The sequence below is a fragment of the Protopterus annectens genome, chromosome 6.part0, assembly GCF_019279795.1.
Source record: "Protopterus annectens isolate FY-2018-M chromosome 6.part0, PAN1.0, whole genome shotgun sequence".
NCBI classification, from domain to species: Eukaryota; Metazoa; Chordata; order Ceratodontiformes; family Protopteridae; genus Protopterus; species Protopterus annectens.
The window spans coordinates 787,062,184-787,077,889 of record NC_056737.1 but is presented as its reverse complement, the minus strand read 5'-3'; the positions used below and the strand labels follow the sequence as shown (position 1 = coordinate 787,077,889).

The window sequence follows — 15,706 nt, the reverse complement described above, 5'->3', positions numbered from 1 at the left end:
TGTTCCTCAGAAGAATCTGAGGAAATGGAAACCTGGTTAGACGAAGCGTAGTCCTCCTCCTGTCTAGGCCTTTTATCAGGAGGGGGATGGGAACCCCTGATTAGGGTAATTAAGTCTGCAGCCATCTTAAGCATCTGTTTCTTAGGCATGGGGCCTTGTACTGGAGACTGCTGTACAGGCTTCTTTACTTTTAAAGGAGTTTTCAACTTTGCATAGGATTTAATAGTGAGTGTAGTCGGTCCGAAGACACCTTCTGCAACTGAAGGCGTTTCAGCTGCACCGGAATTCCCTTCAGCCATGGAGTCGGAAGGGCCTAAAGATAAAGGCTCTGGAGGTCTAGCAATCTCCGCTTGGGAGTCGGATGCAGCCTGGGGTTCTAAATCAGCGGTCGTCAGGGGCTGCGTAGGCGCCTCACTGAAAACCGGAGAACCGGCGACTGGCCTAGCAGAGGCCTCGGAGTCTGGTTTGGGTCTCGGCTGCCTGTCCTTATCTTTGCGTTTTTTATGCATCCCGATCGTCGGTTGCTCCGAAGGCATGGTATCATTTTCTACCATAATAATATCGGGCGAAATCAAACCGACGTTTAATAGTTCGTTTGTTAAACCTAGCACAAAACCGACAACCTATGACGTCGTGGTCTGGGCCTAGGCAAGGAATACAATAAGAATGAAAATCCTTATGAGGTATTTGCTTCCCACAAGAAATGCAATTATTAACTTTTTCTGACATCGGTCTGAGGCAAGAAAAGGTTCCCCAAGGGGTACTTAGCTTTAATGAAGACTTCGGTCTGAAATTCGATTTGAAAATCTCAGGAGTCGGCCGACTGGCACTTGCGAACTGCTTCTGCTTCGGGCACCACGCGGCAAGAAAGACTGAAGAAAATGGCATCAGGTGCCTCTTATATACCCCTGGCACACTGACGTCAGGGAAGAAGCGACAGCAACCGATGCTGGACCAAGACTTTGAAACTCTGGCCGACTGCGGGACCACCTGACGGCAGGCTAACCCAAGTGTGATGACTGCAGCAGTGTAACACGATGAACATCAAGTTGGCAATACACTGCAAGGTGGACAACTGAGTCTCCAGAGTCTTCTAAGACTAGGGAGTCTGCTGTGTCTGAACCACCCTTGACACTTCCAATATAATATCATGCTGAAACTCTCTCACTCATTTGATGAGACTTGACGCTTTCAATGAGTGAAATGGCTGAGATGTAGGAGTGCTTCCAGAACTGGTCCAATGCCTGCGACTCCCTATTCGGTGATGAACAGATAAACTCTATTCCAAGATGTCCTTCTTAGTGGCTGCCGCCACTGCAATAGCAACAACAGCAGGTCCCTTACTCCAGTGTTGCCGGTCCATGGGAGGGGTCAAAATCTTGTCTGGTTTTCTTTTTTGTAATTTGTTCCACCATATTAGGCTCCTTCCATTCTCTCCAGGACTCCAGGTCAATAAGCAAATCTGGAGGTGGAACCACCCAGGATGTGGATGGCCCCACTCCAAAGATACCAACTCCTCCACAGATGGTGCTTTGACAGTCCAATGCCACACTGGAGGAGCAGCTCAAAAAGATCTCTAAAAGAGGTGGGGGGGTTTAGGGGACCCCTCTTGTTCATCAAGGTCAGTACCCTCTTTGAGGGATTCCTGTGGAGAATCCAGGTGCTTTGTCTTGCACCACCTCTTGCCTGAAACTTCTTGCCCTGGAGAATCCTGGAGGGAGTGGGAAGAGGCATGGGGCCCTGACAGTACAGCAGATTGGAGACCACTCGGGGTGGGCTGTCGTGCAGCAGACTGATGCATGTCTACAAGTACAGATGTCAAAGAGGAAGGGATACCAGTTAAAGCTGGCACTCCTTTCTCTAATGGGTGAACATCCTATCTATCTACAACACAACAGGCAGAGGCTGAAGTTGGCACCCCAGAGCCAGCACATCTAGAATCTAGAAATCCAAAAGCTATACCAGACTTCGGAGCAGCTCCAGCCTGCCCCAATGCCAAGATCAAAGCTGATCTATTGACAGCAGAGGCACTGAGCAGGAGGAATAATCCCAAAACCTGAAATGTTGAACGTGACCCAGAAACCCCTGTCTGAATGTGTCAGCTCCAAAACAGCCAGAGACGGGATAAACAAGTCTGGGGTAGTAGCCAAAATCCACCAAGCCATAGTATCTGGCCCTACAAGTGGAAAGGCAACCAGCTCTGATAACCTCAGAACCACAGGGTCTGAGAGAGGAAACCAGCTTGATAGAGTTGAAGCCTCAGGTCAAGAACCAGAAGCCACAGGATCAGCCCTGCTTGCATCTGGGCTTGTAGGAAGGACCACATCATCTGCTCTAAGTCAGCGACGCTTAAACTCCTGACTGACTAGGATGACCTAGCTGAAGAAGCCACTGATGGAGCCGTCAGCTAGCAGGCAAGACTCCAAGCTTCTGAGGACTGGATCAGAATCTGAGAAGCTCAGATTCAGGTTAGAGAAGGAGACTACTCCGACAAAGGCTCTTACAGAGTGGAGGGGGAGGAAGGGTGAAAAGGTTCTGCCCAAGGGAGCTCCTTTCAAAAGGACAGAACTTGGGGCTCTTAGTGCAGGGGAAGGAGCATTCCCCTTAATCGGTGCCAAGGGAGATTGGGTCCAAGGTATCATATTTGATGACTGTGCCAAAGCTGCCTGAGAACCTGAAAGTCTTGGGACGTTTGGATTCAGTGGACAAAAAGAAGAGGGAGACAATCATGTCTGGTCCCCATTAGAGGATATGGCATCCTTAGATCTCTCCTTATGATACTCATCATCCCTGTCACACTTCTCAGAACAGAAGGAAGAGTAGTCGGCTGGAAAAATACCCTTGAGGACTAACTTGGCTTTTCTTTCATTTACAGCATGAGTGCATCTTGCAGATAGCACATTCCTACTCAAAGTGAAGGGCCCCAAGACAATAAATGCATCTGTTGTGCTAGTGTTAAAAAGGGGGCTTGTGGCTGCACACCACACATTTCTTAAAACTCTTCTCCATAACCATCTGCACCACAATTAAACTAATAACCAAATAAACCATTAAAGTATAACACACCATTATTAAACTAATACTTAATAGACTAATAAGGAACAACACACTATCTATCAACAAACTCTATCATGCAAGGTGGAAAAAGTCTGCTAACGGAAAACAAATACACTCTCTAAACCTAACTACCTACACTACTGAGGACTGGATCAGAATCAGAAACTACTAACAAGAAAAATTACATAAAAATCATTACTAACTAACCTCACTAGGGTAGTGGAAAGGGTAAGAAACAAGATTAAGCTAACAATATTTTCAAAAGGATACATTCCACAAAGCTCAAGGCCAAGCTGCTGACCAGGAATGCAGCAAACAACATCTAAGGTAATCCTACTTGAGCAAGGGATTGTGGGCAGAGAAGTCAGAGCTCGAGCACTGAGGTCTTTAGGAGATGGCCAGTGTCTGATCAGAGTCAGATCTGATGAAGGTTGAACCCAGATGGAAAAGACAACATGGGAAAATAGTGGAGGGTGGGGCAGAAGAAAGAAGGGCTGAAGAAGACGGAGAAGAAGATAAGATCTATAGAAAGGGCGTTATAGGAGAGCTCTGTCTATCTCGGGGGATTCTGTCATCTGCACAGCGTCCATCCACCCTAAGGGGTGGCGAGACAGGCACCTGAGAAGAGTGGTGCAGAATGGCCTCTGAGAAGCTGTACAGAGAATTCGAGCATAATGAGAAATGAGAAATGAGAAGTGAAAGAGCTAAAGAGAGAGATGGCTAGATGAGCAGTTAGTCTGGGAATGAAGGCTCGAGAAGGTCTGAAGCTCTGGCGGGAATGTCTGCTAGGGTCTGCAGGGGTTTATGGAGCAAGGGCCTGTCAAACTGTGGGGCCTAGAATATCGGCTCCATGTTGGAAATGATAGAGGTGAGACAACAACTGAAAGTCTCCATGAAAGTAAACAGCGAACAAGCAGATGTAGATAGTTTTCCCCCTTTTGAAACAGACACAAGTAGTACCTCAATTGTGGTGAACATGTAATCAGTGAAATTTTTGATTTCAGACCTATTGGAATATTCTGGAAAAAGAAAAATAGATTCAAACATTTGATTCAGATTTGGCGTCGAGAGACACTTTAGGCAAAGAATGAAGGGTTAGTTAGTAGGGAACTCTGGTCCTTATGAAACAAAAGATAATGAAGGACTGACACTGAGGTCTTTAGACATTTTGTCTTCTAACAGCTGATGTAATAGCTACCAAAAAAAGTTTTTCCATGATAATAATTTTAAAGAATAGAATAAAAAGGTTAAGGGGAAATTTTAAAATAAAATAAAACACACCCCATTTGTTTCCTCTTCAGAAACATAATTTCACAAATAACATAGAACCAAAGATATGTAGCAGATCACCTCTCCTCAATAACTACAAGATTAAAAAAAAATCAGATCACTAGCTACACCTTCATATGCAAAGTATTAAAAAATGAATTCTTATGGAGCACAAGCTATATATTCTTTCCAAGTTCTTTCACCAAGGAGCCACTAAGATTGTCCACTCAGTCAGACGTTGATAGTGCATTGGCAGCAGAACTCACTCAACAGTACAGCTGTCAATAACAACAGGAATATTCTAAAGGGGACTCAAGATCTGATAGTCAAAATAAGGATAATCCTCCTATATTTGTGTACAAAAAATACTATCATCAAAACATTTTTAAAGATCTAAAAGTTAACATGGATGGTAGATACTGGGACACTTAGAGGTACATATGCCTGTGGTTTTTGTAAGATGTGCATTATCAAGAGTACCAGTCCTTACATTGCAGTTCTTACTCTGGATGGGTCTTTGGAGGGCCAAAGCAGATTACACTTGCTCCACTTATGTCATGTACCTTGCCTCTTGTGACAGCTATGAGCCACTCTATGTTGCTAGTCATAAGCTTCCATAGAGGGTATAAGAAAAAAAATATCATCAAAAATACACAAAACTCAAATGCTCTTTTTTTGTTTTGGAATAGGTGAAACTATATGAGCTGGGATGGGGGTGATTTCAAAATAGTTTTGGACATTAAAAATCTCTGTTGGCAGCTATCAAAAGCAAGCACTGCATCCAAATTAAATAGTCCCATTAGTATGGCGTGTTCCCTGAAAAAGAAAGCAGACATTCTATGTAATTGTTGTACATACTGTAATCTTCCATAAAACATTTTTATTCATAGATTCATTATGCTTATACTAAGCTAACAACCACCAGGCGTCTTTATAAGCCTACGTAAAGAATGAAACAAATCACCAAACACAGAAAAATAGCAGAATTCAGGTCCTCAGCTCGAACAGGAAAGGAAAAACAATATCTTCCAAATTTTAACAAACTCCGATGTCAGTGAAGACTCCGATGTCAGTAAAAACACAGGTTTATTGTAAGAACATAATATACTCCATAGACATGAACCAACAGTGGTTAAGCGCTTTCATCTGAATCCCTCAGACTTCATCAGAACCAAGATTAGCACTTAATACACCCCTTATATACTTAATTAGGCGCCAAAAACACATTTTTTAAAAGGTAATAGATAAATAAATTCTTAAAGCAACATTTTGTTACATGTATTATAAAATTGATAAAAACATACAAATTCCTAATAATGCATTTAGACAACCCTGGGTATTGGTATTCTATATAAATGTTAGTACAAAAACATCCAAGGAACCTGAATTTCATATAATGTACAGTGTATTCTTATATAAGCTGGAACACTATCCTCATTTTTATTTTAATATTGACAGTGTTTTAAAGTATAAATAAACACTATTTCATATGAAGTTAGTGTTCCAGCTTATATAAGAATACACTGTACATTATATGAAATTCAGGTTCCTTGGATGTTTTTGTACTAACATTTATATAGAATACCAATATCCAGGGTTGTCTAAATGCATTATTAGGAATTTGTATGTTTTTATCAATTTTATAATACATGTAACAAAATGTTGCTTTAAGAATTTATTTATTTTTTAAAAATGTGTTTTTGGCGCCTAATTAAGTATATAAGGGGTGTATTAAGTGCTAATCTTGGTTCTGATGAAGTCTGAGGGATTCAGATGAAAGCGCTTAACCACTGTTGGTTCATGTCTATGGAGTATATTATGTTCTTACAATAAACCTGTGTTTTTACTGACATCGGAGTCTTCACTGACATCGGAGTTTGTTAAAATTTGGAAGATATTGTTTTTCCTTTCCTGTTCGAGCTGAAGACCTGAATTCTGCTATTTTTCTGTGTTTGGTCTTTATAAGCCTAGCCACGCAACTCAAACCGGTTTTGTCTTGGAGGACCTTGGACACTAAATGGTCATGTATATTAGTAAGGAAGGAGCTACGGGTTACATGGGGAGGTATGTTAGTTGGGAATTAGTTTATTTAGTGTTGACACCTGTCCATCAGAGACATGGGGGTGAGGCCGGGAGTCAGTTTGCAATTTCCAATCCAATGATCAAGGTTTCATTCGAACAGGGTTACTGATGAATTCTGTTTCACATGTCTGGGGAGCTTATTCCATAGTGCAGGGATCCTTTGAGACACACACTCAGTCTCTCTAGCATGTTCTATTTATGTCGCAGGCAAAATTCAGCTCCTTGGATCTAGTGTTCCTGGTGTTATTTGTTTAGCATATGTGCAAGAGATCCATCAGAACTGGGTCTGAGGATGCCTTAAATGCTTATATGCCTTATTGCTTTTAATATGATCAGTTGTGTCACATGTGATCTGTGTGGAGGATTTTGTTAAGTGGTGCATGCTTACATCATTTTTTGTTCTGAAGAAATAAAGACAAAGGCACTCAATTATATCACAGCTATGGTTCTCCTGCAGTATATGTTGTGAGTTGGTGTACCTGGCAATTGCCTTGGAACTAGTATTTAAACAAATTTCTCCATAAGAATTTGTAATGCCCCCTAGCTCTTCGCCTCTAGAGAATTATGGAAGGATGCATTCTGATGTCCTGCTTTGAAGTAATGGTTGCATTCTCACCCTTTTGAAGCAATGACTACTCACATCAAAGTAAATAACCTTGTTTCAGTGGCTAGTAGGACCAATAGAAAGCACTTATTTTTAGAAGGAGGTATGCAGTCAGCAGACAATACAAATGGCACATATAATGTTCCACTATAATCTACCCCACCAATTATTTAAAATAAGCCTTTACTCCCAAACAAAAATTAGAGAACAATCTCAACTATACTTCAAAAGTAAATGCAGTCAGTGAAATAGGAAAAAAGTTTATGACTCTCATTCATATTAAGAAGCATTTAATGGGATGCATCTGAACATTATTTAAAAACTGCAGAAATAAACTACCTTCTCAACATCTACCAGAATTACATACTGTTGTTATTAAGACTAATTTGTATAAACTGTTTATAATTGTTTCAATTATTATTTCAGTTTGGATTGCAGTCACGTTTTAAATGAAAAACTAGTTAGTAAACCTTATCCAAGAGAAATGTAGTCAGTCACAATAATTTCTGATGAAATCTGTATTCTTTTTTTCCAAAAAGAATTTAGCTTTTTATGAAATACATACCCGCAAATAGCCTCCCAACCGACTTTTTGCAAATCGCAGCAAAAGGAATAGCATACCCAGTAGCGATACTCATTGATAGATCAATACCGGAGGGCATTGTACTTGTTATCTGGAAGATCTCCCACTTTATATCTTTACAGAAAGGAGGTAATTCCACCGAGCTAACTAATTATTGTTTAATTGCCATCCTATCACCCTTATCTAAAATCCTGGAGAGAGACGTCCATACCTAACTCATGGACTATGTTCACACACAAACTACTATCAAACACACAACATGGTTTTCGCCCCTATCACAGCACCACCACAGCCCTAACGTTCTTTACTAATATAGTGAACCACTATAGAAATCAAGGACAATTCATATCTGCCATATTTTCAGACTTGTCCAAAGCCTTTAATATGGTAAATCACAATAAACTCATCAATGTGCTTTCCTCCCTAAACCTTAGCAGCTTCTCTACCACCTGGTTCCAAAGCTACCTATCAGGATGTCAGCAGGAAGTACAGTGGCACCACCACCTTTCCACTGTTCTCCCAGTTGCCTTAGGTGTCCCCACAAGGCTCCATCCTTGGGCCACTACCGCCCCATAAGCTTGACGAGCCTGGTCTGCAAAGCTACGGACAGGATCATTATGGAACTCATTAACAAAGACATTGGGGACCTACAGACCCTGGATCCTACCCAATTCGGCTTTGTTAAGGGCAGATCCTGCCTCTTGAACCTGGTCGACTTCTTTGAAACAGTCACCAAGGCCATTGATGAGGGTAAGGTAGTTCACACAGCCTACCTTGACCTTGCAAAAGCCTTCGACACAATACCCCACTCGGGCATCATAGACAAGCTCTCCAGCTTAAATATAAACCCCTATGTCATAAGATGTGTTGCAAACTGGCTCAAGGACAGAACCCACAAGGTCAGAACTGCTGGAGCCATGTCAGACTCTAAACCAGTCACAAGTGGCGTCCCATAGGGCTCGGTCTTGGGACCTCTCTTGTTCGGTATTTATTTTTCTGAGATACAGGCTAACATGGGAGGATTGTGGCTGACCAAGTTCGCAGATGACTGCAAACTGGGCGCCATAATTGATTCTCCAGTGGACACAAGCATCCTTCAAAAGGGTCTCATAGAAACGGAAAACTGGTGCCAGAGCCATGGCCTTAAACTAAACGCCAAAAAGTGTATAGTCATACCCTTTGGGAAAAACAAAGTGCCCACAAATTACCACATAGGTGGTAATCCATTAAATCGGAAGAAGTAATTAGGGACCTAGGGACCCAAGTTGACAGTAACCTCTCGTTTGACACTCATATTGCCAAAGTGGTTAGAAAGACCTTCTATATTGCCCACCTTATCATGAAGGAATTCACATCTAGATCGGGAGAGGTCATTGTGCCCCTTTACTCTTCCCTCATCAGGCCCATAATTGAGTACAATGCCCCATTTGGGATGTACCTTACCCGACACCTGCAGCAATTGGAAAGACCCCAAAAGTACCTCACCAAGAGGATCAAGGGACTCAAACATATGCCATATGCTGCCCGGCTAAAGAAACTCCAGCTCTACTCAGTAGCATGCCGCCTACTCAGAGGCGATCTATGCCTGACGTACAAGGCCATGTCCAACCTGGAATTAATGGACATGCTCCACCTCAGAAAATCCAAATCCACCAGAGCTACGGGAGCGAGAGATTTGAACCTCAGCACAGAAATAAATAGGACATGCTGGAGGGACAGATTCATAACCCACAGGCTCCCTTCACTATGGAATAAAATCCCAGTCCATGTTAGGCAGAGCCCCTCACTGACTCTCTTCTAGAGAAATCTGGACGAGTGGATGGGAGCTCATAGGTTTACCCCGGGGGTCACTTCTGTGTCACTGGTAGACAGAGGTACAGTAAACTAAACCTTAAAATGGGCACAGTATACTCATTCCAAGGGGTGGCGAAAGCCAAACACACTCTGGCTAGGCTTATAAATGCCCTAGGGCAGATAGCCTAGTATGAACCTATGAACTCCAATCTATGCATTCATTTCTATTGTAACTTGCTTTTCCTCATTATTTAAATGTATATACTTTTGTGTCATGTTATGTTAATGTAACCTCTAAAGGTACTGCACAACACTGTACTACTGCTGATTGTGGCTGCTACTGGAATTTCCTTGCATTATTTTAACTTTTACAATGTTTGTATTTCTTACTGCTGGAGCTTTTCTCCCTGGGCCTCCGCTGAAAAAGGACCTGTGTCCACTTGGACTTTCCCGGTAAACACATGTAAAATACATAAATAAATAAATGAAAAGGCTACATGCTGTGAAGTAATACTTACCCCACATTTTTCTGTGTTATTGCCTGTCTTTATAATACCACAGTAAAGACCCGGACAAAGTGGAACTGCAGCTTAAAAAAAATAAATAAAACTGTAAGCATCGAAATAAACTCCTTTCAGACATTAAAACACTAAATCTGTTACAGCCTCCACATTTCATTAAGAACACCAACAACATTAAAGCATTTTTAATCTCTGTAGTTCAGAATTACAAACACAGTTAATACCAACATTATATTACCCCATTATTTAAACAATAAAACAAAAACAAAACAAAGTGGTTACACTACTAAAAAAATCCATGTAGTTTCAGGTAAAGCAGTCATTCTTTTCAATTTCGTCATTTGGGAAATTTTGCCCAAAAACAATTATTTCCTTTCTACTGCACAAATTCCCCCTCCTTTTAAGGTTTTTATGAACAGAATCTTGCTTTACCAGACATGTATAAATGTAGAATATATTAACCCTTAAGAATGGTTTGTGAAAAATGAAACGATAAATAAGAATAAACATGCATATGCAGTTTAAGAGAACAAAATACATTTAACGTGTATGTATTTATTTAAGATTGTGAACCAGATAACATCACTAGATGCAAGGATCTGTTCTTCATGGGTGGCCCTAGAGTATTGCCTGGTTAACTGACTTGCTCAGATTTACACAGTTTGCAAGTGGAAATCACCCTTTACTCCTGGATTTGCTTCTCTTGAAGTTCTACAGCAACTTGCAGAAACATGCCCCAAGCCTAAACATTCAAACCAAAGTGTAAAAGAAGTCACACAAACCTTTCAGTGAAAACTGCAAGAAAGAACCAGTCGGGCTAGAGTCTTGACTGTGTAATACCTTAAATCTCTTACAATGGAAGCCCAAGTGACACATGCAAATGACACTAAGGACATACCAGTGTTTCATCTACATGGCTTCTGAATAAACAAGACTTTTCCCCTTTTTATGTATTTATTGGTACATTCAGACCAAACTGGCTTTATTGACCTGAATGTACTCGTAAAGACATGAGACCCACTCAAGATGTGGATCAAGTTGGTCAGGGAAAAACTCTGCTTTGTAAAGCCATGATATTGCTCATCTACACCAATGTGATATTTAGAAGTGCTAGTCCTCCAGAATAATGTTTCCTACAACCCTCCCTCCAAGTGATGGAACTGAAACTAGGATGCCTGTACGGAGGATCGCCATGGTATTACTCAGAAATAGCAATTAGGATGCCCAAGAATAACTTAAGTTAGCTGATTCTTCTCAATACATGTGCTGAACTACTGTGCTTGAAGCTTTATTCTGTACTTTGAGAAACACACAGGACACAAATGACTTTACTAAAGTTCTGGTACTCTGCTTCTTGACCAAGGAAAAGGTACTGCAAAGCAGCAATTATTCTAGACATTTATGAGATCCTGAAGTCTTACACCGAAATGAAGACAATTTACTCCTTCTGCTACATCTGAATATCTCCATCTGATCACTCAGGTGATTATCCCTAAGCTAAGGACATAAAGCTAAGGAATTAACTAATAGTGTGGAGAGCTTGCCTAACTTATTTTAGGCTACCTACAAAATCTTTAGTATATTCTAATAGTAGCAGAGGTCTCTCCCATTTGACCAGGTTAACATGCAAGTGCAAACTCAACAAAGTGACTCAGCAGGACATTCTTTGAATGCATACAAAACTATCTGATCTGCCAACAAAAGGACAATAGCTTATGCTTTAAACAAAGTAACAGACAGTTCTACAGGAAGTAGTGTAGCTTTCATAATGCCAAAGCAATTACCATGACAAGTGCATTCAATAATAAATAAAACTGTTAAGGTGACTGCTGAGGCTCAGCATTAGGTCAACTGCCTGTTGCAGTGCTTCTGCACAGGTTAAACATTGTTAATTTATCTGTAAACACTGACTCATTACAACTAGCATAAATAAGAATGTTTCAGATTATGTTATGATGACCATGCCTGATGATTATAAGCAAAAGTACACAGCAGCAACTATAACACCCAGAACAAGCAATCTCAGTGCTGTGTAGTAAAATATTGAACTACAATTTATTTCTGACTACCAAGTTGTGACTTAAAAGTAGCACATATGAATACTCGTCCCCCGTTATTTTTCCCCCACTGCCTGCCTACCACCAGTCCTCCCCTTGATCCGACAGCGCCCATTCATTCCTCTGTCACAGGAATTATACCAGCAGCAGAAATCATTGCAGTCCAGGAGGAGAGGCCCATCAGTCAGGCAACCGTGAGGGTGATTTATGCCGTCAGTGGCATCTTGGCAATTACGGCATTTTGAATTACCTAACCTCACCACCATGAAGAGGGGGATGAGCAAACGGATTATCACAGTGGTCCATACTAAACGTCTGACTTGATTACGTAGATCGTGTTTGAAGCTTCTCAGTTAAAACATGAAGTACTGACTGTGGTACCTTAGACATTATGTTCCTCAAGATATACCTGAAACTGGCTCACCTCCAGCAAGCAGAAAAAAACAAGTCCAAAAAGTGCAATCAACAGCTAAAAATACTGCATTGATGGGTCCTGACAATATCCCTGGATGCATCTTTAATAGTATGAAGCATGATTTAGCCACACCCCTAACAACGTTGCTCAATCTCAGCCTCCATATAGGTTTTGTACTAAGCGAATGGAGAACAGCTACAGTCATTCCTCTGCATAAGGAAGAACATTCTACAGACCCAGGCAATTAGAGGTTCATAAGTCTGACCAGCCTCATAAGCAAAGCCATGGAAAGACTTACCATGGAATTAATCAGTAAAGACATAGGGAACCTCTAAACACTAGTCCCATCTCAGTTTGGATTAGTCAAGGGCAGGTCATGTTTACTAAACCTGGTGGATTTTTTTGAAAAGGCCACCAAAGCAATAGAAGAAGGTAAAACAGTATACACTGCATACCTCAATCTGGTCAAAGCTTTTTGACACAATTCTCTACTCAGGCATAGTAAAAAACCTAAATAAACTGGGAATAAGCCCCTGTGTCACCTGCTGGATTGCCAAATGGCTCATAGGACGCAGGTAAATAAAACAGGGGAAGTTACATCCACAGAGATAAGTCACCAGTGGAGTCCCCCAAGGTTCTGTGCCGGGACCTCTCCTGTTTGGCAACTACTCTTCCGAACTAAAAGCCAATACTAAAGAGCTATGGCTAACTAAGTTTGCAAATGACTGCAAGCAACGAGTAGTCACTGAATATCCAAACAACTTGGCTATCGTGCAGGAAGGTTTGTCTCAAATAAATAACTGGTGTCAAAAATCATGGTGTGAAACTAAATGCCAAAAATGCATTATTGTATCCTGTGGGAAGTCATCTAACCCAAGGAACAACCACATTGACAATACTCCACTAAGAGTTGACCCAGCTGTTTAGGATTTGGGAACTTATGCGGCCAGTGATCTAACTTTTGACCAACATGTGTCTACTGTTGTAAAAAGTCCTTCTATATTGTACAGCTTATAAACAAGGGATTGTGTTTAAATCTAAGGATGTCACTGTCCACCTTTACCCCATCCTCATTAAGCCATTCACTGAAAATAAATCCCCCCTTTGGCATGTATCTGTTCAGACACATGCAACAACTGGATGCCCATAGAGATACCTTACTAAAAAGATACAAGGCCTAAACAACAAGTCCTACATGGAAGGACCTCAATGCCCTATCATTATACTCTGTAGCCTACAGACTGCAAACATGACATACAAGGCATCCTCTGATCCATTACTGACAAATTTACTACACATCAATAAGTCAAATGGCATCAAAAATACTCTGTCTAGGGATCTAAACCTCTTCCACAACATCAAAGAATGGTTTAGAGGATCAGGTATATTTCACAGAGGACACCATTGCTATGGAACAGACTCCCCTATCCACATCAAACAAAGTTCATCCCTGCCTATTTTCAAACAGAACTTCCATTTACTAAACTACATACATAGATATGTTACATATATGCCTGTCACGGTACTCCATCTTAGAATAACACTTTACCTACATTAATTACAGAAAACCCAGTTATCCACATAATTTTTGTTAAAAGCAAATTTAGTCTGACATGTATCTCACAACATTTTGCAGCATCACTGCCTAAAGAATGGCACAAAAGAAAAAAAGGAGACACAGCTTTTGAGCAATGCATACATCCTGCATGGCACAAAAGTAGAAGAATACTATCAGAATGCTTCAGGACTAAAATTGTGCTGTTCTCTTGGGTGGTGGACTCAGCAACTTTTGTTGTGATACTGTGTGGCCACAGAAAGAGAAATAACTTCACAAAAGAGACATGGGAGTGTGTGAAGATCATTAGACCTGCAATGTCATGTAGAGAGTGCCCTTCAGTGTGGTAACAGAGGTTATCTTCCCAAGTAACTTGGCTTCTTGCTGGTGAAGAGTTGCATGCTATGGAAGGGTCAGTAGACAAGAGTAGAACCCAGGAGAATGATAAAGGTGAAGGGTAGAAAAAAAAACAGTACCAAGAAACTTTGAGAGACAGCGAGCATAGAAAGTATATACCTCCAAAAAACACAAATCTCTGTCCCACTGTTATGTGCAGAGGCACAAACTCAAAAAGGAAGTTGAAACTAGGGAAAAGACAGGTGACCTGCATCTGCAGAAATATTGAGACACGGAAGGTGGGAGCAGCATACACCCAGCCAATGGTCTGAGGATTTATTGAATTATTTATTTATTTACATTTGTTGCCCTGGATGATCTGACTGGGCCATGCAATACCCCCCTTTCAGCAGAGACCTGGGAGAAAAGTTCCATTTGTAAGTATGCAAACTTTCTTTTTTTTTTTTTTTTTTTTTTTTAAATCAGTAGCTTAATAATAATACACAGACACAGATAACACTATTATGTACACTATTACTGCATAGAAGCGGATGCAGGATGTCATACATTACGAGACATGCAGGTACAATTTTCACAAACATATTATGAGATATGTAGATACAATTTTCACACACAAAATGGAAATACAGTTTTAAACAAGCATGTTGTGAGCTACAACTTTCATGAGTATGTGCAAATTCACAAGTTAAGGCCTTATGGCACAGCGCAAGAGTTGAGATCGGAAAGACAAGGTGTAGGAAGACAGATTGTGTGTTTCAGTCAGGTGCCAGAGAACACTTACATAATCTGTCATACAGGCAGTGACAGCAAAGGGCCTTGAAGTTTGGTTTGAATCTGATTAGTCTGCATTTTACAGGTACGCTATTCTACAGCCGTAACACTACACGGGGGAGCAGAGTATTGCCAAGTGAGTTTTGCATTTTAACAAGAGAGGCCAGTGCTTTTTCTTTAGACTACAAGTGTCTAAGGGGTTCATACTGTTGAATTAAGGTAACTACGGATGGATGTTAATTGTATTGGTACAGTAGGGAGTGAGCCACTTTTAATTGCGAGTATTTGATGAGACTGGGAAGATCCAAGCACTGTAGTTTGCATAAGGATGCACATTGGTGAGTTTTTCATGGTACAGCAGTGGCAAATATTGTTATTTTGTTATAGCACTGGGTGAACCTGTCTAAATGAAGTGTTTGAATACTTGTAAGTATAGGAGAGAGTCGTATGTTAATAAGCAGTGGCAGGGTTTTACATCTAGAGTCTGTTACAAAGTTATTGACGAGTCTTTTTGATGGTGTGTTGGATGTGATATAAAATTTGAGTTCATTAACAATTGTGATCCCATGCAGTTTTTCATGCGAGATAGTATGTATTTTATACACTGAGTGCAGGAGGAGTTATGTGCTTGGAATAGAAGA

The 15,706-nt window shown here is 40.9% G+C and overlaps 1 protein-coding gene across 1 annotated transcript in view; it reads right to left on the bottom strand.

Annotated features, from left to right (window-relative positions):
- LOC122804537 (JNK1/MAPK8 associated membrane protein) overlaps positions 1-9,979 on the bottom strand; it is a gene marked incomplete at its 5' end in the record, with an annotated part of 343,239 nt that extends 333,260 nt beyond the window's left edge. Inside the window, one exon of the mRNA XM_044074462.1 lies at positions 9,908-9,979. Within this exon, the coding sequence (XP_043930397.1) occupies positions 9,908-9,979 (72 nt within the window). The remainder of the gene's footprint in view (positions 1-9,907) is intronic.
- Between the last annotated feature and the right edge of the window lie 5,727 nt (positions 9,980-15,706).